Source organism: Podarcis tiliguerta, assembly GCF_965153285.1.
Source record: "Podarcis tiliguerta genome assembly, chromosome: 8".
Lineage (NCBI taxonomy): Eukaryota > Metazoa > Chordata > Lepidosauria > Squamata > Lacertidae > Podarcis > Podarcis tiliguerta.
Window position 1 is genome coordinate 68,218,450 of NC_139541.1, and position 21,181 is coordinate 68,239,630.

At 46.2% G+C, this 21,181-nt stretch overlaps 2 protein-coding genes and 1 long non-coding RNA gene across 5 annotated transcripts in view; 1 reads left to right on the forward strand and 2 right to left on the reverse strand.

The window, feature by feature from the left end:
• Positions 1–14,723, reverse strand: FBL (fibrillarin). Of its 2 annotated transcripts, none has more exons than XM_083455711.1 (9): positions 14,498–14,723; positions 13,673–13,753; positions 11,189–11,368; positions 9,818–9,912; positions 9,479–9,649; positions 7,567–7,699; positions 5,090–5,202; positions 3,370–3,515; positions 1–229 (listed from the first exon to the last, which is right to left on the reverse strand). In XM_083455711.1, exons 1-9 carry the CDS (start codon positions 14,706–14,708, stop codon positions 205–207), a joined length of 1,155 nt encoding a protein of 384 aa, XP_083311837.1. In that variant the 5' UTR covers positions 14,709–14,723; the 3' UTR covers positions 1–204. The 2 variants fall into 2 exon arrangements, with proteins under 2 accessions (XP_083311837.1, XP_083311836.1); XM_083455710.1 differs by having other exon boundaries at positions 13,673–13,771.
• The window catches only part of IL20RB (interleukin 20 receptor subunit beta), a 24,973-nt gene continuing 17,770 nt past the window's right edge, over positions 13,979–21,181 (reverse strand). The window contains exons 7-8 of one of the 2 annotated variants that reach the window (XM_083455919.1): positions 19,290–20,072; positions 13,979–14,093 (exon numbers count right to left, since the gene is read on the reverse strand). In XM_083455919.1, coding sequence (XP_083312045.1) covers positions 19,947–20,072 — 126 coding nt within the window. In that variant the 3' untranslated portion in view covers positions 13,979–14,093; positions 19,290–19,946. The remainder of the gene's footprint in view (positions 14,094–19,289; positions 20,073–21,181) is intronic. The other variant, XM_083455918.1, reaches the window with a different exon arrangement.
• The window catches only part of LOC310684892, a 36,023-nt gene continuing 30,668 nt past the window's right edge, over positions 15,827–21,181 (forward strand). The window contains exon 1 of the long non-coding RNA XR_014514936.1: positions 15,827–19,082. This is a non-coding gene — a long non-coding RNA (uncharacterized lncRNA). The remainder of the gene's footprint in view (positions 19,083–21,181) is intronic.

Consider the following 21,181-nt stretch of genomic DNA (forward strand, 5'->3'; position numbering starts at 1 on the left):
TCTACATTACTTATTTTAATAAAAAATATACACATTTGATAACGCCACAGAACACCAATGCACAACTGCATCTCTGCGTAAATGCTTGGCCTTAAAGAAAGTTGGGGTCTAGTCAGTAGAAAGAGTCCTGTATTGTTGAAGCGGCAGAAAAAGCAACTCTGACCTAAAGCACTGTTGCAATGGTCACCTACTAGCTTCCACACTTTATTTCTTCTGTTTAGGAGGTGGTCTGTAAGGAAAAGGAGAGTGTTTGTTAACAGACTGTTGACCAATGTGCTTTGACAATGCAGAGGTTATTTTCTAAAATGTACCATTCAGTATCAACATCAGCTTCTCATACACAAAAGTTCATTTTGTGAGTATTCCGTGGTAATCCTGATAGCAAAGGCCGAGTGGGAGGCAACAAGGATATCGCTGATTGCAGGAGCCTAAACCAGCATTAGCCATTTCATGGAAAGACTCTCAATCTTCCCAGGTATGTACGGCACACATACCAGGATACTGTTTCCTGCCAGCTACTTGCAGTAACGTGACAAGCAAGGGCAACACAACACAGAATGATTTCAATAACAGGGACTCACGCTGTCATCATATCAGATGAACCAATTCCCATAACACACAAATTGGAGCCTAGTGAATTAAGCAATGCTGATGAAGCCTCTGTTGAAATTCAACTAGTCAAAAGCTGTTGCAAGGGAATGGCTGATGAGTTAGCACCCCCAACCTAAATTAGTGTGCATTTGAACAAATTTCTGAAGGTCACGTTAAGAGTTCAGTAATATCTGGGGAACCACAAGTTAGACACCCATGAGAGAGCGCTGTAGTGCCTGTCCTCCAGAGATCAATGAGCTTGAAGGCTATTCATGGATATCCACAATTATACTGCATGAACTTTGACGTACAGTGGTACCTCGCAAGACGAAAAACTCGCAAGACGAAAAACTCGCAAGACGAAAGAGTTTTTCGTTTTCTGAGTTGCTTCGCAAGACGGATTTCCCTATGGGAAACCGTCAATACACAGTGGTGCTTCGCAGACGAAAAAAATCACAAGACGAAAAAACTCGCAGAACGAATTAATTTCGTCTTGCGAGGCACCACTGTATCTGTTTTTATTTTATTGCTGTAATTGTATCCCAAATTCTTTTTGAAGCACCTTTTGGTCTCCTATTTTTTGAGTCACTAAGCAAGCAGCAAACCTTCCAAATATTTGCATTTTCCTTTTAGACAATCTACAATTGCTTTCTGATTCGTTTAAAGATCTTACGTATTTTACATTCTGTAACTTTTTCTTTGTTCCAGTTCCTTGTGCGAACTGTAAATACATTATATTCCTGTTCATATTTTTATCCTGTTTTAGATAGGTATCTCCTTACTTAAGATAGAGCTTTGCCTTCAAGTGCACAGTTTAAGAAAAGAAGACATGTGACATATAAGGGAAAGGGAGGAGGGGAGTAGAGAAGAGAGATCAATTGCAGAAAGACATTTATATATTTAATTGGGACCAGGCTGGTAACTCTTGCTATTGAACTAGGGACGCGGGTGGCGCTGTGGGTTAAAGCCTCAGCGCCTAGGACTTGCCGATCGCATGGTCGGCGGTTCGAATCCCCGCGGCGGGGTGCGCTCCCGTCGTTCGGTCCCAGCGCCTGCCAACCTAGCAGATCGAAAGCACCTCCGGGTGCAAGTAGATAAATAGGGACCGCTTACCAACGGGAAGGTAAACAGTGTTCCGTGTGCTGCGCTGGCTCGCCAGATGCAGCTTGTCACGCTGGCCACGTGACCGGAAGTGTCTGCGGACAGCGCTGGCTCCTGGCCTATAGAGTGAGATGAGCGAACAACCCTAGAGTCTGGCAAGACTGGCCCGAACGGGCAGGGGTACCTTTACCTTTACCTAGGCTGGTAACTCTTGCTATTGAACTAGCAACCCTTGTTCTGCTGGGACAGGTGTGGGGAACCTGGGCCTGTTCCCCTCTCAGTGTTGCTGAACTGCAACCCCCATCACTGCTAGTCATTGGCTGTGCTTCCCGAGGCTGATAGGAGGTGCAGTCATAGGAGCCAATTCCTAGGGACTGAAGTCCCTTCAGCCCCCTGAGTAAAATATTTGAGGGGGCCGCCCCTACTTGCCCTGACGGGCTTCCCAGGAGACTAGGGGCAGCAGGAAAAAGAGGTCCAGCCTCACAGTGATCTTTGTTCCCCAAGGGCCACATTCCCCCTCACCTATAAGGAAGGGACCACAACCCAGCAGTAGAGCACATGCATTGCACACAGAAGGTCCCAGGACCAAACCTTGGCATCTCCGTTTAAATGCCTCAGGTTTAAATGCCTCAGGAAGAAGATTGGAAAAAAATTAAAGTATATTTACAGAAATATTGCAAAATTAATGAATGTTAGAAGAATGTTGGAATGAAGTTACATGGTTTTAGCAGAAGTGTTATTAAGAACTATATGAATATTAATTGTTAATGCGCTAAAGTGGAAAATTTAGAATTAAATTGTGTTAGGATAAATTATAGAACAAAAATTGAGAAAGAGGGAAAGGATTTGTTGAACCAGCTAATTTGAACTAGAATACAAAAAAGGGAGGTGCGAGGAAGTCGAGGAAATAAGCATATGAAAGATAATGAAATGAAATTTGGATGTGTTTTTAAATGTTTTAGTTTTTTCTTGTGGTTGTGTGATATTGTTTTTTCTTTTTGATGTATTGTTCGTTAAATTTTTATTGTTTCTTTTTCTCTCTTCTCTTTTTCTGTTTGTAACTATTAAATATTTAATAAATATAATTTAAATAAATAAATAAATGCCTCAGGTTGCAAGGGATTCGGAAGACCTCAGCGTGAGACCCCGGAGAGCCATTGCCAGCCACAGTGGACAGGGTTTAGTTTAGACGGGCAAATGGTCTGACAGATGAAGGGCAGCTTCTTAGGTTCCTGTACAACAGGGAAACCCAGTTAGTGTGGAGACTGGCATTCCTTACAGGTTGCAATGATTTTAAGAGATAATGGGTGTGTGTCGGTAGAGGAGAGGGACGAACGGAAGAAATGTGTTGGGATACCGTCCAATCAAAGGAGTTTGATCAGAGTGGGGAAAGAACCATTATAATGCAAACCAGATGCATATCTGGCCTGCTTTGCAACTTATTTAGATTGCTTGGCTGCTATTTATTGGTCAGAATACACAGTGTGCACACAAGCCCCATCTACACCCTGGTTCTTTTCCAACCCTGCAACAAGCCCACTCTTCCCTCTGCTCGAGTTTGGGGTGGGAAGAACAGTAGTTGCTCCTCATTATGTCCCAATGCTACCTGTTCCCCTTTTATGCCTCCAAGGAAATACCAAGCGCATCCAGAATCAGCACTCCCAGACTTATCTGTACCTGTAAATGCCAACTACTACAGCATGGTCCCGCTCATAGGGCTCCAAAGTCAACTGCTCTTGGGGTTTCATGTTCTCCTGCTGCATTTTCTTCACCTCTGATGCAAAGACGGCCTCGGGTGCTGCTGTTGAGTCAATGCAGTTGGCCTGGGAGGAGAGAATCAAGCAGGTCAGTCTAACAGCAAGCCTTCAAGCTTATCTAAGAGGGACAATTCATCGCTCCCTTATGTTACAGGAGCATGCTAGCAGCCTGGTTGCACACCTGTCCAGAACAGGGACCCCGTCTAATTTTCAGAGCCAGGAAACACCCACCCCCAAAGGCCTCTTCATTGGCAGGACTCAGTTTCAGCTTCTTGGCCTTTGTGCAGGTCACCCTTACCCAGGACCCAAATTATGTATGACTATGCAGAAGTTACAAAGAAATGCATTTGGGCTTTCTTTGCAAATCGCCAAACCTGCTAAAAAGCATACCTAACGGCTTTATTAGCCTTGGGGACACGATGGAATCCTGTGGCACCCCACAGTGTGACTGCAAGGAGGCAAAGATGCTACTTTCCCCCCAATTCTACTTTCTGCATGGGACTGGCCCCATAGGCAGAAGCCAAACCACCGTAGTACTGTGTCTCTTACACCCACCAAAACACACCGCTAAGATCAGTGTTATCAAAGGCAACTGATAGATCAAAAAGCAAATGGGTTGCATTTTGGCGTGTCTGTCTCAATAAAAGTCATCTCCCAGGGCAAACAAGGTCAGTGTGGTCTCTGAATCAGGTCTGGACCAAGACTGGAATGGGTCCAGATAACCAGTTTCTTCCCAAGATCACAGCCACCACCAGCTTGAGAACCTTCCCCCAAGAGGGTGATTGTGCGCTGGCAGTAGCCATCACACACTTCTAGATCCACAGAGGGCTTCTTAAGAAATGGTCACCTTTACCCCCCTCGTCTAAAGACCATGCTGTCAGCCCACCTAGTCACTCACCTCCAGATTGCTCAAATTACCGGACACCTTGAGGCAGCATTAGCATGAATGTTGCCTCCCCCCTCTAAGAAAACAGTCCTGGGGTTCTCCAACACAACTCCAGAGATTACATCCAGCAATCCAAATAGGCCTAACACTTGTCAGTTGGGTGGAAGGCATATTGGCCTTCTATACACTTAGGTGCCGCTTACGGCCACAAAGCTTTCGTTGGAAATTGTTCGTTAGGCCTAACAAGTCCATAATTTCCATTGATTCCTATGGGAATCAGCAATCTCTCTTCCTTGCCCATCATGGTTTTGTCCTTAAACGGCTGCAGCCAACGAGCAGGAGAGTGACAAAAGAAAAATTGATTTATCTGATCTCTCTTACTCTGATATATTCGTTCGCCCCACCACACTCTCCATGGTTTCTGCCTGAAAATAGCTGCCACTGACCAGCAAAGCACAAGAAAGGAAGCGGGCATGATCTAGGCTCTTTTGATATCTGAACCAGCGAGGTTTGGGCATAATTCTTTATGTTTGCGTAAGTGTCTTGATGGATAGCAAACTGCCATGACCAGAAGAAGGTGTACACTTGTGAATCCTGCCCCAGAATGGTTGGTCTTCCTGATGAGGGAGATGGAATTCCAATGGACTACCAAAAACCAGCTCTTAGCCCCCGCTGACTCTCCAGCCGAAGGCGAAGAAAACGACCCACTGAAGGTCATACAGTTAAAAAATATAACAGTTGCACTAAACGTTACCTTGATGGAGATGACAAAATGGCCACCATTCTTCAAGAAATTGTGCGCGTTTAAAGCCACAATACGCGACTGGTCGGGCTGAGCCACATCTGCAAAGATCACATCTACCATGCCTGCAAAGCAAGGAGGCGTATTGAATAACGGACCTGGAAGTTGCCCTGCAAATCCTATTGCTTTCCTCACTTGAAATAAGGTCATCAGGCAAAAGAGAAACAGTAGAGCCTAGAACAGTAACGGGGGACCCCTGGCTTAATTCAAGACACCCACCTTTCCCAGGTCTGTCTGCTTTGGCCACAGTGAATTTCAAGCCATGGCTAAGAGGACAAAGAATGAGGAGTACACACTTGATTCTTCCTTTGCATCAGGAAGTCAGCTCTTTTTATATTTGTGCCTCTTCCTGTCACCATACATGGCAACAGAAAAAGGTGCCACATGTAAGGGGGGGGTGGACTTTTCAATGCAAAATATCATTTTGCCTTTGCAGCTGTGGCTTGAACTCAAGCCGGGCTGCAAAGAAGGGCTGGGAGCACACTTAGGCTGTGCTTCCAATTATTTCCTTTGAAGCCAAGTTACCCTGATGTCATGGCATCAGGTGATTGACAGGTGGGTGGCTCCACCCACACAGCTAGTGGGCCACAGCGGGTGAGGGACTTCCAGATTTGGCCCTCTAACCCTGTTTCCCACTTCCAGTCTACAATGTCAAGATCTGCCCCTGCACTTTTGTGATTAAATCAACAGCAGTGAGGCAGCAGCGGTGTTCATTTAACCTACTTTACCCACATTTATTTAGGACAGTGGTTCCCAGTTAGCTAATTACTGAGGACCCCTTATTTTTCAAAAGCCAAGCTACAGACCCCTTACTTTTGATAACTTTATGGTAGTTACCTCTGCAAAGCAATTTTCTGAACAAAATGTAGGGTAGCCCCTAATTAGCAAAGGATTTTAGCTACCGTATTTTTTGCCCTATAGGACGCACTTTTCCCCTCCAAAAATGAAGGGGAAATGTGTGTGCGTCCTATGGGGCGAATGCAGGCTTTTGCTGAAGCCTGGAGAGCGAGAGGGGTCAGTGCGCACCGACCCCCCTCGCTCTCCAGGCTTCAGGAAGCTGTCCGCAAGCCGTGGGAGAGCTGCGCGAAGTCGCGCAGCCTCCCCACTGCGTGCGGAGAGCTGCCTGCACCCCGAAGCCTGGGGGCACGCTGAGCTCAGCGCCCCCAGGCTTCGGGCTTCGCGCAGCTCTCCCACGGCTTGTGGAGAGCTTCCTGTTCTGGTGGCTGGGAATAATTTTTTTCCCTTTATTTTCCCCCCAAAAAACTAGGTGTGCCCTATGGGCCAGTGTGCTCTATGGGCCGAAAAATACGGTATATTAAAAACAGACTAGGGCTGAGCGATATCTGGTTTTCAGCATCGTGATATATCAGCAGCTAAACATCACAATATTCTGATATATCACAATGTCAGAAATGGGAGCTCAGGCACGGGAATGAGGGAAGGAGCAGTTGCAGAGATCAGGTGTGTGGGGTGTGTGTAGCTCAGGCATGGGGATGAGTGAAGCAGCAGTCACAGAGATTAGGCAGATGGGGTTTGTGCAGATCAGGCGTGCGGATGATTTCAAAACTGATTTTGGCCAATATATTGATATTGGCACAGCAGACCATAAAATTTGTGATATTACCGTGCAAAAATGACAAAAATTTAGTTTGTGGGGTGGAGGCAAGGGATAGGGCTGCGGACCCCTAATTGGGAACCACTGATTTAGGGGGACAGCTCAGACTTTTTTTCTGATTGCTAAGATCAAACTAACAAAACCTAGACTGTTAGGAACCTTCCCTGTCAATGTTCTAGAAGTGAAAAACACCCAAGATACTTTTATTTTGTACAATCCCCAGCATCAGTTACTAGCAGCTTGCCAGCTCCTAATAAACAAAATAAACACAAATGGGTGTTTCTCAGAGGTAGATCATATGCCAGGTATGGGGAACACCACCAGCCCCAGCAAGCAAAATTTCCCCACACCTGGCACATATCTTGCCTGCACACGTTCCCAGGATCTGTCCCCAGCATCACCATCTAAGGCTGGAAAACACCATTGCCTGAATCCTTGGAGTCTCATTGCTTGTCTGTAGACAACATAGAAACAGCTGGGCTTGGCATAATGCAAGTATTAATGTTACTAAGGTCTTCCAATCCATGGGCAGCTGCTTTCGCCCAGTGGGTGGGGGAAACAGAAGACAGACGAAAAAGGGTGCTCCTCTAAGAGGTGTCCAGCTCAACCAACATACATGAAAGCAGCCTTTCTCAACCTGTGGGTCCCCAGATGTTGTTGAACTACAACTCCCATCACCCCTAGCTAGCAAGGCCAGAGCTCAGGGCATGATGGGAGTTGTAGTTCAACAATATGTGGGGACCCACAGGCTGAGAACCGCTGCATGAAAGGAAGGCTTATTTGCTCAGGTGTTAAGGTTTCACAGACATCTTACCAAGCAACATGCGGTATTTGTGTGGGTGCCGTGCATCCTCAATTACGGGGATAATGTTGGTTCGTTTCTTTGCCACATTGATGAGGTCGCGACCCGAGCGATGGGAGAACTCCACAGCGTACACAAGGCCCTCCTGTTGGGTGAGAAGTAGGAAGCAAGGGAGTCAGTGCCTTGTCCACGGCCCAGAACAGGAAAAAGTCTTCATGAAGGACATCGCCCAGTGCCACTGCTGAAGCCCTGTCATCATCTTTGATAAAATAGCTAGAATTAGTCTGAGGAGCAGCACTCACCAGTTCCATTTATCACCTTCAGCAACAATCCACTGCTCTTTGGGCAAGGATGGCTAGAGGAGCCCCAGACATAAGGGCCATTCTGCTAATTAGATCAAAGGCCTATCTAGTCCATCATCCTGTTCTTGCAGTGGCTAATCAGGTTGGTTTTTTTTAAAAAAAACCCATTTAATTTATAGGTGGAGTTACTTTTGATTGTGTATGTGTGTGTATGTAATTGTTTCATTGTTTGCAGAGTCACATTTGCTTTTATGCCAAACAGTTTTTAAGTACACGGTACAGAAACCGCTGAAGAAGACTAAGGTCAAAAGTGTTCCGGTTCTTTCACAATTTTTGAGTTATATCTATTCACAATTTGGGTATTTTGTTAGTATACACTGTGTTTGGATCCTTTTGCTTTGGAAATATCTGGATCAACACTGTTTTTCATTGTCATTCAACTGCTTAAAATTATTTTGTGTACAACTGTATTTGTTTGTTACAAAGTATTTTCCCCCATCACATTTTTTCAGCTATACAATATTTTCTGCAGAGAACAGAAATGCACACAGTATTCCAAGCGCAGTTGCAACCCAAATTCACATAACAATATTAAGATACTGGCAAATTTATTTTCACTCTTCTCTAATGACCCCAAAAATGTTATTTGCCTTTTTTCATAGCAGCCACACACCAGGTCAACATCTTCACTGACCTATTCACCACTACATCAAGATGCCCTTCCTGGTCAGTCACTGGCAGTTTAGATGCCTATTAGCATATATGTAAAATTAAGGTTATTCCACAATATGTATCACTTTACACCTGCTCACACAGAAGCACATTTGCCAACCCATGCAATCATTTTTTTGCTTTTACCATCTTGAACAACACCTGGAAGCAGGAAGGGATAATCCCTGCAATTATGCTGTCTCCAGAAGTGCTGGCCAAGGGAAGATTCCTAACCTCAGGGCTGGTCACTTGACACTTACAGCATGGAAGCACTAGATAGCCTGCCCACTAGGCACCAAAAGCAAGCTGCAGTCTTAGCACTCGAGTACCATGGGAAAAATGTGGGGATGGAAGCCACAGCTTGGTGGCAGAGCATCTACAAGATCTCAGGTTCAACCCCCAGCATCTCAAAACAGGGGATGTCCCTGGTTGGAAACCCTGGAGAGAAGTGTACACTATGCTACTCTGAATGGACCAGTCGCCTGACTTAGTATTAAGACAATTTCCAGTGATGATTCCTGTCCCTACACTCCCCTCCTGTCCCAAGCTTGGAGCTGGGGATTAGGTCTCTTGATCTCATTCAGAGTCACAGTCCGAGGTCAAGGAAAGAGCATAGTACAGTGGTACCTCGGGTTAAGTACTTAATTCGTCCGTTCCTAACCTGAAACTGTTCTTAACCTGAAGCACCACTTTAGCTAATGGGGCCTCCTGCTACCACCGCACCGCCGGAGAACGATTTCTGTTCTCATCCTAAAGCAAAGTTCTTAACCTGAGGTACTATTTCTGGGTACTATTTCTAGCGGAGTCTGAAGCGTATGTAACCTGAAGCGTATGTAACCCGAGGTACCACTGTATACACAAGCAGTTTAAGGTACACCCGCAGTCTCAGGGACCCCAAAGCGTCTCCTTACCGGCCCAACGATGTCAGAGACGTGAGACACTGTTGTTCCTGATGCGGCTCCTAGGTACAGCACTTTGGCACCAGGCTTGATATGGATCTGGTCAATGCCTCCAAGGATGGCAGCAGCCAGCTTGGAGCGGAAGGGATTCCAGGCGCGGTACTCCACCTTCAGTTCACCGTCCTGAAGAGGGGAGGATAAGGCATGCTGGATTGAGAGAGACTTTCCAACCAAGGCGTCTGCAGACCAAGAGGGGTCCCCGTTCCAGGGAACGTGCTCCCCCTTCCTGCATTTGCCAGCAATTCCCTCTCCCCACAACCATGCTCCCATGGAGCGTCATCCATCACCCACCTCCACAGAAATCCTCTTCTCTCCATACACAGACTCGCCAGGCACCATGTTCCGTGTGACTAGCGCATCTTCCTTCCCCCGGCAGATGAAGACACCTGAGGAGGCAAGACAGACCGGAACTTAGATCTGTTCACATTGGAGACATGCTTCAGGCGAGCAAGATTTAAATATTGGGAGACTGGGGCAACCTCAGGTGGGCAAGGATACAAATATTATTATTCAGCAAAAACTGTTTCCACGCTTGCCTTTCCCCCTGAGCTCAATCTAGGCAGCTGCTAAGCCGTGGTGGCTGGTCCTTTACAGTGAATGGGACTCTGTCCCCACAACCTCATTTCACCCTCAGCTAGCCTTCTTACAAAAACATTTAGAATAACGTTAGGATATATGGACATGTATTACGTGCGCAAACAGATCACATGGAGATGGGGAGCTTCCCGTACTTTTTCTCACAGCACAGTTAAATTGTGGAACTGCTCCCCCAGGAGGCAGTAATGGACACCAACCTAGATAGCTTTTTAAAAAAGGATTAGACAAATTCATGGATGCCTATGCTGTACCTCCACAGCTGGAGGAAGTAAGGCTTCCATATACCAGTTGCTGGAAATAACGGGAGGTGAGAATTCTTTCTTATGCTCATGTTCTGCTCTCCAGGTTATCCACGGGCATCTGGTTGGCTACTGTGAGAATAGGATGCTAGACTACATGGGACCATTGGCCTGATGCAGCAGGCTCGTCTTACGTTGCTGGTGCAACTACCATTTCTGCTTCTTTTAGCTTTCCTCATTTCTCCTTAAAAAACAGCTTCAAAGTTAACAAGCACGCCTAGAGTATATTTGATATTTTTGGGCAGGAGCTATTGGAATGCTGGCATCTAACTCCAGTTTTCCCTTCGGTCAGGTAGCTCCCATCCAGATGCAGCAGGACTTCAGGCTAATAAAGCAGTATGGGATGCCAGAAGTAGGACTGCATGTCAGAAGAGGAGTGTTCATACATGGAGGGTTGTAGGAAAGGAATGCAAACGGACTATAAATATTTGCTTTCTAGCATTAAGCAAAGTCATGGATGTGGGTGTGGGTGGGTGTTCTAGGCAATCAATATTTTAGAGTGAGTAGAAGCTGAACAACAATTACCAGAGAGGCCACAGGGACTGTTCCCATGATAGCTTTTGGCTACAGTTAACAGGAAGGGATAGCTAGCCTTCTGAAGAGGCTTAGAACGTAACAGTCTTTTACCTTGCCCTATATCAAACAAAGAAAGAATGCCTCTCCCACAATGCTCTGGGAGGCGGTTCCTCCTTCACTGGGTCTACTGCAGTAAAAGTAATGTTATTGCATAATTATCTTCTTTTATGACAGGATGAACAAGTCTCACCTTCATGTCTGTGGGGCTCTACTGTAACCTTTTTCCCTCCTCTGAAGCCACCCCGTCCTCCTCGACCACCTCCTCCTCGGCCGCCACGGAAACCACCACCTCGGCCGCCTCGGAAGCCGCCGCCTCCACGACCGCCTCGGAAGCCTCCTTCACCACCACCAGGGGACTTAAACCCACCTCCTACAGGTGAAAAAGAGAGAAAGAAGTAATGGGATATGAGCAATTCAGAAGCAACAGATACAACCACCCCAAAGCCTCAACATGTCTTTATAATCTCACCCACTCCAGCTGCATCTGTTATCCCAACTATATTTCCCTGACAGCACCATGATTTCCTTCTAATTATGCTCCAATAAATGCACCATTTCTAGCTAGGAGCCCCTGGGTTATCATCCAACCCATTAGTTATAATATAACTGAAAAATGAAGTAAGCTTTATTTTCTCTCTCCCTACTTAAAAAAAGATTTATTGAACAAGCAAAACAAATAAGAGAAGAAAAACAGTAATGAGTTAAGCTATAAATAAAACTAGTTAGCTCCTTCAGCAAATACAACAAGAATGAGAGGTTTTGACAGTTCAGTGTAAGTCCAATGTAATTTTAGTAAATCTCTACTTTCCTTCGCTTAAGTTTGCTTCTGTTTTTAACTGTTGCAACTCCTAAAGGGCATAATGGAATGCAGAAATCTTTCTGCAGCAAAGATTAAATACTGTGGTTTTATTTGTACGATTTCGATTTCTTATCACCCTTCACCCATAAGGTCTCAGGGCGGGATGCAGTAGTATACCATTATAAAAACAAACAAAAACCATTACAGTTATAGGACAAGTAAAACTATTCCAAATGAGGCAGAACAGTATAAATTCAGAAAAAGAGGCAGGTGCCACGAAACAAAAACACCTTAACTGCCCAAGGTTGGGATTAAGAGATGTGCCTTCAGTGTACAACAAAAGCTGTGCAATGAATATGCTACACATACCTCTGTGGCGAGTTGCTGTTAAAATGTATATACCTTTCATCCAAAGATCGTAGGGCAGTTTACAGTTCACAATTTAGGTCAGGGGCTTGCAACCTATGGCCCTCCAGCTCCCATCACCCTGACTGACTGGGACTGATGGGAGTTGTAGTCCAGCAACACGTTTTTCAGAATGTCACAGAGAAAACCCTCTCCAGGACTGCCTTTCTATACAATTCTGAGGGTTCCACCAAACTATCAAGGGAGGTGCCTTTGCATATCTTTATGCCCAAGAAAACTGGCAGGGATGGAGATGGTCTTTCGGGTATTTGGCACCGAAGCTGTTTAAGGCTTTAAACATTAATCAGGTCTTGGAAACAAATTGGCAACTAGTGCAGCTGTTTTAAAACAGAGCTACAGGAGTTCTACATTTTATCCTTTATTTTATTTTTTGATTTCTTAATAAATCTTCAGCATTAAAAATTGATGTCTGTCTTCTTTGTACTCAATCCAGTTCCTAACTTCTTGGTCTTTTACTACTAAGTTGGTGACCTCAGACTCAAGGAGTGCGGTGCCTTTTTTTTTTAGCTCTTGCTTCCCAAGAATCTTAGGGATGTCTAATAAGGTCTCCTGACCCAGGCTGTTTGGACAGGAGGAATGGGGGCAATGTACTTTGCAGAGTTGGTGTCAGACCTTGATTATTAGTCTCAGTTTAATTACCAAGAAGGGACGCGGGTGGCGCTGTGGGTAAAAGCCTCAGCGCCTAGGGCTTGCCGATCGAAAGGTCGGCGGTTTGAATCCCCGCGGCGGTGTGCGCTCCCGTTGTTCGGTCCCAGCGCCTGCCAACCTAGCAGTTCGAAAGCACTCCCGGGTGCAAGTAGATAAATAGGGACCGCTTACTAGCGAGAAGGTAAATGGCGTTTCCGTGTGTGGCTCTGGCTCGCCAGAGCAGCGATGTCACGCTGGCCACGTGACCCGGAAGTGTCTCAGGACAGCGCTGGCCCCCGGCCTCTTGAGTGAGATGGGCGCACAACCCTAGAGTCTGTCAAGACTGGCCCGTACGGGCAGGGGTACCTTTACCTTTAATTACCAAGAAATGGGTTTTGGGGACCAGTCCTTGATGCTAAAATGGGTTTGTCATAGCCCTTTAGCGGGCTCAGTCTTCCTCCCAACCCTGGAGCTCCACAGGAGCTCAGGGATTGTCTTGGAAGCTGCCCTCTCTCCACCTGCAAGTTTGGAAGGAAGGCTTTAAGCTGCTTGGCTGTTATGTTTCTGATGTGCCCAGGCCCAAACTGGCTAGACCTCATTCCCACCCAGAAAGGGAAACACACATGGCTGCTACCTGGCCAAGGCACCTGGACCACCCTTTGACTAAACCACCAAGAGGAGAGACAAGCCACCACAACTGTGTGGTTAAGTACCTTGATTTCTCCCCAGCATGCACCACTGCAGATCTGAGTGTCCTATCTGTAGGGTGTCAACAAGCGCTTACAGCTAATGCACAAGTGGGGGAAGAAAGAGAGAACTCACCTCGCCCTCCTCGGAAGCCTCCACGTCCCCCACGATCTCCAAACCCACCACGATCTCCAAACCCACCACGCCCCCCACGTCCTCCACGGGGGCTAAAACCTGCAGAGGAGAAGGGCACACAAGTCAGAGAAACGAGACAAAACCTTACTCTCCTCACCCCTTAACTGAGACCTAACAGCTGCCGTCCCCATCAGGTTGCAGAGTGAAAATAAAAGTACAGTGGTACCTCTGGTTAAGTACTGAATTCGTTCCGGAGGTCCGTTCTTAACCTGAAACTGTTCTTAACCTGAAGCACCACTTTAGCTAATGGGGCCTCCTGCTGCCGCTGGAACACGATTTCTGTTCTCATCCTGAAGCAAAGTTCTTAACCTGAAGCACTATTTCTGGGTTAGCAGAGTCTGTAACCTGAAGTGTATGTAACCTGAAGCGTATGTAACCTGAGGTACCACTGTACAGTATGCAAACAGTGCTAACTTTTGCCGAGAAATCAGCTGCCTTTGGGAAACTCTCAACCGGTGACGGTTATTTCAACAGGTGACCTAGCTGGCCATTGTAAGGCCTGGTTCAGGCATCTGCTAGGCCACTGTGGTAACAGGACCCTGGACCAGTCCTGGACTCCCGATCCAGAAGGCTCTCCTTAGGCTCTTTGACTTTAAATAACAAACAGAAGAACAAATCAACCACCAGACGATCCCAGCAGCCACGTGTCTGCCCGCGGGCTCCTTTTCCCTTCCTTCAACCCCTCCCCCGCCAAGCTCACATCGGCTTCGTGCACCCCCCGAAGCAGCAGCACCCTCCCCGCAACTCTTCCCTCCCGTCCCTTACCGGGCCGCATGGCTGGAACCGACAAGAGGCAAACTTCGCCACACACGCGCTTCAAATTCTCGGGCCGGAAGCACCAACCGCGCAGCGCTCGAACGCACGCGCGGGGACAACGCGGTCGCACCGGAAGTGTGAAACAGGGGAAAGAGGCGGGGCAAGGGCGGGAGTACCGCAAAGGTTCCTGGGGGATGGAGTCCGCCCTTGGCGAACGCATGCGCAGAGCAATTGGGCGGGGTTGCGCTGCTTGATCTTCCCATTTTGCGTAGCGCTCTGCTCTATCTCTTTTTGCTGGTTGCTGAGAAGGGCGACCCGTAGCTGGTTTTTCTTTATTCTTTTCACCCGGGGGTTAAGGTTGAGCTGGAAGGGGGCACAGTTACGGGGGGGGGGGGGGACACACACACAGTGCAAAAGGCTTGTCCTGGGAAAGCCTGGAATTTGATTTTTATTATATTACTATAATTTTATTATATTATTATATCAGTGAGCGCAAGGAGGCATACATGGATAATAAAACGAGTTAATGCACATAGTAATGAGTCGTTTAGTTATAGCCGCTGAACATTAATTAGGGTTTTTAATTGATCCAGAGTGAGAGATTCAGTGATTTATTCCTGCTCTCCTGAGCAAACGAGCAGAAGTGTGAGCTCCCCTTTTTCTTCGCCATTTTAACAATGGACGGCAGATCCTCCCAAGTGTCCCTATTTTCCAGGGACACTCCTGGATTTACAGAAGTCGTCCGAGTTTCTGATTTGATCCTGGAATGTCCCACTTTCCCTTTGTTGTTGTTTAGTTGTCTTCGACACTCTGTGACCCCATGAACTAGAGCATGCCTTGGAAACACTCACCGTCTTCTCAAAGCTGCTCCTTTTTTATGTCCATGGTGTTTTCTTGGCAGAATACTGGAGTGGATTGCCACTTCCTTCTCCAGGTGGATCACATTTAATCTAAACTCTCGGCTATGACCTGTCCGTCTTGGGTGGCCCTGCATGGCATAGCTCAGAGCTTCTCTGAGTTACTCAAGCCCCTTCGCCACGATGTCGCTATTTTCATCAGATAAATATTGGAAGGTATGGAGTTATCCAATGCCTGAGATATTTGAAGGCAGCTCTGTACAGTGGTACCTCGAGTTAAGTACTTAATTCGTTCTGGAGGTCCGTTCTTAACCTGAAACTGTTCTTAACCTGAAGCACCACTTTAGCTAATGGGGCCTCCTGCTGCTGTTGCGCCTCCGAAGCATGATTTCTGTTCTCATCCTGAAGCAAAGTTCTTAACCTGAAGCACTATTTCTGGGTTAGCAGAGTCTGTAACCTGAAGCATATGTAACCTGAGGTACCACTGTATAGGGAAGTTCTTTAATGTTTAATGTTTTATTATGTTGGAAGCCGCTCAGAGTAGCTGGCACAACCCGGTCAGATGAGCAGGGTATAAATAGTAAAATTATTGTGATGGAATAGGATGTCCCTATTTTCATCGGAGAAATGTTGGAGGGTATGGGATGGGGGCCTAATTAGGAGCAGAATTTGCCACAGCAGATGGGGCAATATTAAAGCATTAGACGCTGCTGAGCCACACTAATGGTAATCTAGTCCAGCATCCTGTTCTCACAGCGGCTAACCAGATGTCTGTAGGAAATCTGCAAGAGGTACTTTCATCTGAATCCTCACAACATTCAGCTTCGCTGAATGTTCATGGGTTGTGGTGTCATGAGATACGAAAAACTTCTGGGTCCACTTTCCCCATGCCATGCATGATTTTAATAAACTTGATGCAGTAAACTCCAATCCTCGCATTTTCTCTAAGCTAAGACGTCCCAAATGCTTCATAGGGGAGTTGCTCCACCTCCTTAAAAGTTTTCCAACTCCACAATATCCTTTCTGAGGTGAGGCAACCAGAACTGTACACAGTATTCCAACTGTGGTTGCCCCATATAACGGCAACTCCTTTCTTAATGATCCCTGGCATGGAATCTGCCTTTTTCACAACTGTTGCTGTGAAAGAGAACACTTGGAAATAACAAAACTGAGGACTTCAAACAAGTTGGAGAGGATGAAGACTGCTGCCAGGGCTTCTATTAAAAAAAAAATCTACACATTTCCCAGCACTATGAAGTTAAACATATCGTCTCTTCTAATATATATAATAACTTTGACCACACCATTATAATGCCACATTGAATTTTATATGCTTTCTGTGTTTGTGATATAGGTCAGATGTATGTTACAGTCACGCAAACAGATAAGATTTACATACAGATGTTCCATGTTACGATTAGCCAGTGACAAGCAATTTATATATGCTGTGCTTATGTTTTTTATTAGGTCCAGGTTCCAAAAAAATCATTACAAAATTTAATAAGTACTTCTTTTGCCAGTAAGGTAAAGGTAAAGGACCCCTGACAGTTAAGTTCAGTCGTGAATGACTCTAGGGTTGCGGCTCTCATCTTGCTTTACTGGTCGAGGGAGCTGACGGTTTGTCTGCAGGCAGTTTTTCCAGGTCATGTGGTCAACACGACTAAGCCACTTTCTCCGGGTCATGTGGCTAGCATGACTAAGCTGCTTCTAGCGAAACCAGTGCAGCGCACGGAAACGCCGTTTACCTTCCTGCCAGAGTGGTACCTATTTATCTACTTGCACTTTGACGTGCTTTCGAACTGCTCAGTTGGCAGGAGCTGTGACCGAACAACAGGAGCGCACCCCGTCGCAGGGATTCAAACCGCTGACCTTCTGGTCGGCAAGCCCAAGGCTCAGTGGTTTACATCACAGCGCCACCCACGTCCCAGTTGCCAGTAAGTTATATTCCTTCAAAAACCAGCTATCAAACTAGAGAGGAAGGCTCACAGTGGTTCTGCTCAGGATACTTTACTCTTCTCTTTTCTTAACTACAGAAACTACAACTGCAAGGAGTTGAAAGTTAAGGAGCCACAACCACTGTTTCCCTTAACCTCTCCCTGAAACTGATAAATTTCTATCTTTTTGCTGGACAAAGGTTATGTGAAATTCATCCACTGCAGTTTTTCCTTGCATAGGTAAGTAGTAAAGAACTTGGTGAGATTTCTACATTTTTGTTCAGCTCTTAAAAGGGACATAGGTTTTGCCAGGGGAAAATGTGGCAATCCTAATCTAGTTTTGTAACATCATCACTTCACAGTCTGGTTATGTCAGATTTTGCTGTTCCGCTGAGTTGGGACTGCATTAAAATTCCATGCCAAGATAATTAGGTGCTCTGTGTTCTTTTCCCTGTCCCCACCCCAATGCTATGCATCAGCATTGCTGTGTTACATGATATCTTCCTGCACGCCTTATTACTGGCATAGCACATCTGAGGACTATAAAATATACATGCAAAACATTGTTTTGCTTTCCAGATATCTCTATATTTTATGGCTAACATTGAGAATGCATAGGCTTTTACACAGAGTTGCTGTACTCAGGATACCATAACTTTTGTAAGGTAACTTTTTGAACTGAACTTAAGTAGTAATCACATATAACTACATTAAAAAAATTCAGTATTTAAAAATATTTTCCAAGCCTTTCAATGCCTTGCATAGTTAAAAAAAAAATATCCCACCAAAATGATGCAAAACTTGTTATGTGTCTTACTTTAAAACCTGGCCCAGAAATTGAATGTTTTTCAAGCAGCAAACTAGTTCCACAGCAAGTGATTTAATCCATTTAAGTAAAATGTGGCCAAGTTTAACCCAATCAGATTAGGCACTGGAAGTAAACAACTTTCAGTAAGTTAGAACTAAACTGGAAAAGCGCAGTAGTTCCTGAATGCAAGGCAGACAAACCATGTGTTGTTGAATTCTGTGTAAAATTCTGAAATGCCTATATAGTGAGGGTCTTCTCTCATTGAGCTAGTTCAAACATAATACTAAGCCATAGTTTAGTGTAACAAGAAGGAGCCTCAACAAACCTCAGGTTTGTGCACCGCTCTTCCAGGGCAGACATGAGGAGGAATTTGGAAGCTTTTGCTTATATTTTTTAAAAATTAAATCACATGCACTAAAGGAGGAAGGGGTGTGTGGTTGGTGCGACTTGCCGGCTGTCATTCCTGAGCGGGGGTGACATTGCCGCGGGTGGCGCTCGCCACGGGTGCCGGAGCAGCTAGCTCCGCCTCTGATCACATGTTGCCCAAACCTGACAATCTGTGGTTAAACAGTGCTGAAATAAGCAGGGCCGTCTTAACCAGAGGCACCAGGCTCTCAGGGGCGCCAGGCCAAGAGTCTGGGGCCCGAGAGTTGGAGTCCGGGGAAGAGCCCACCCGTCGGTTGGAGTGCCACGGAGGGCTCCTCTGTTGCGGGTGGCTCTGCGCCGCGAGTTCGGGAGCAAGCCAGCCAGCCAGTGAGGCCCTGAGGCAACTCTGGGCAACCAGGGGGTGGGGTGGCGGGCGGATCTTTGCACCCCGGTGCCGCTTATGCTTAAGATGGCCCTGGAAATAAGCTAACTTGAGGCTGTAGTTTAAGAAACGGTCTTATTACAAAAATCCCAGAGTTAAGGTTAACCGTAGCTTAGGGCTATGATTGAAAAATATATGTGAAAAATATTTATTCAGGTGTGATCTTTGACTAGGAGGAACATAGGAAGTTTCCTTGTACAGTGGTACCTCAGGTTAAGCACTTAATTCGTTCCGGAGGTCTGTACTTAACCTGAAACTGTTCTTAACCTGAAGCACCACTTTAGCTAATGGCGCCTCCTGCTGCTGCTGCACCTCCGAAGCACGATTTCTGTTCTCATCCTGAAGCAAAGTTCTTAACCTGAAGCACTATTTATGGGTTAGTGGAATCTGTAACCTGAAGCGTATGTAACCTGAGGTACCATTGTACCAGGTCAGTCTTTTCCAGTATTGTCTCCTCTGGCATTCAGGATTTTTCACACCATCTTCTAACTGATCCTTTTAAACAGAGGTGCCAGATATTGCACTTAGAACCTTCTGACTCAAAACATGTGCTCTAGCTGCTACCGCTAAGCTACAGTCCGTCACTGAATTCGAACCTGCTGCTCCTTCCTCCTGTTCTGCAAAATCAACACGGATTTGAATTGCATCTCATTCTAGCACTGCACCTTTATGTTAAAAAGCAAACCCAGCACATTGTAATCAGCCCAAGGTCTTTTAACTCTCAGCTAAGCAGATGATGACAAGCAGCTAGGATCACAGCCTCTGTGGCTATCCATGAGCTTGGCTGCTGTTCTCTGTCAGACAAGGATGAATGGGTCGGCTCCAGCCCCCTCTGTGAAACCCTCAGCGCGGGAACCCGTCTTGATGGCCCCATGATGCCTTTCCCTTTGAAGAAAGCAAATCCTCCATTTTCTGTCTTTGTGTTGTTAGGAGAGGAAAGCTACCTGTGTGTGCGCGCTCTGTGTGTGTGTGTTTGTGTGCCTTACTCAGAGAGGCAAAAAGGAGAGCAGCACTGCAGTCTCATCTTGCAGATTGTGTCCTTGGTGTGATATTAAAGAGTTTCATGAATCCACAAGCGGAGCAGCTCTTCAGGGGGTAGCACTTCCACAGACTCATCACATTTCTCTGTCTCCTCTTCCCTGTAATTTAGTAGCCTGGCAGGTGATTCTGTTACTTTCTGGAAAAGGGGGGGGGGGAGGGGAAAAAAAAACATACAGTAATGGGGAAAAGATGGAAGAGCATTTACTTCACCACTGCAGAGGGATGGAGGTACTGGATTAGTATTGCAAAGCTCAGTGCTCAGGGCTGTAGCCATAAGAGGGCCTGTGTAAGTCTGATTCCCTTAGGCAGAAATGAGGAACCTGGCTTCCTCCAGTTGTTTATGGGCTTCCATCAGCCCCAGCCAGGTTGGCCAATGGTCAGGATCAGGGATAGAATCATAGAGTTGGAACCACAAGGGCCATCGAGTCCAACCCCCTGCCAAGCAGGAAACACCATCAGAGCACTCCTGACATATGGTTGTCAAGCCTCTGCTTAAAGACCTCCAAAGAAGGAGACTCCACCATAGTGGAAGCTGGACAGTTTCTCAAGGGCCACAGTGTTGCCCACCCCAGCTTTAAGTGATATTCCACCCTGCTTTTTAATTTTAAAAGTTAAGTATCTAGCCCTCTTCTTGGTGGCACTACGAGGGGAGAAGAGCACAGGTAGGGTTCTACCTGATAGCTCACTACGTTGCCCCAGTGTTGGGTTCAACAAGCACTGTAGAGTGAGTTTTCTGGATCCCTGTGTATGCCTGAAACGGGATGCTTTCCCCCCCCCTTGATATGGTCTGTGTCTCCCTGTTCCCTGGTATATCTCAGAGACACTGCGTAAGTGAAAAGTGCCTCACTCTGTGCCTTCCGTGCCCGTCCCTGGCACGGAAAGATCCCTAAGCTTAGCTGATGTCATGACCCCCTAATCTAACTATAAACTTCCCATGTTTATTACCACAGACTAGAAGAATGTTAAGTGCACTCTATATAATCCCTGCGTAAGACACCGCTATCTATCTTAGGTAGTTATCTCTGGTTGTGATGTTCTGTGCTCTCTCTCTCTGATGCGTATGTTCTATGTATGTAACATGTGCAATGCCTGAACGTTGTACCCACGTTATTCACGCTGTTGGCTGCATCCAATCAGCAGTCACCATGGATGGGGCAATTGAGCCCAATAATACAATAAAAGGGACACTCCTAGCCTCCTGCTACGAGATGCCTCCCGGATATGATATCCCACCACGTCGTCTGT

What these genes read in the sequence shown, in the direction of transcription:
- FBL (XM_083455710.1), bottom strand. Translation starts at nt 14,708, where the DNA reads ATGCGTTCGCCAAGGGCGGACTCCATCCCCCAGGAACCTTTGCGGTAC. An exon ending in CAAATACCGCATGTTGCTTG is followed by an intron (nt 5,203 to 7,566) that starts GTAAGATGTCTG and finishes CTTGCTTTGCAG; the next exon opens with GCATGGTAGATGTGATCTTT. An exon ending in ATTTTGTCATCTCCATCAAG is followed by an intron (nt 3,516 to 5,089) that starts GTAACGTTTAGT and finishes CTCTCCTCCCAG; the next exon opens with GCCAACTGCATTGACTCAAC.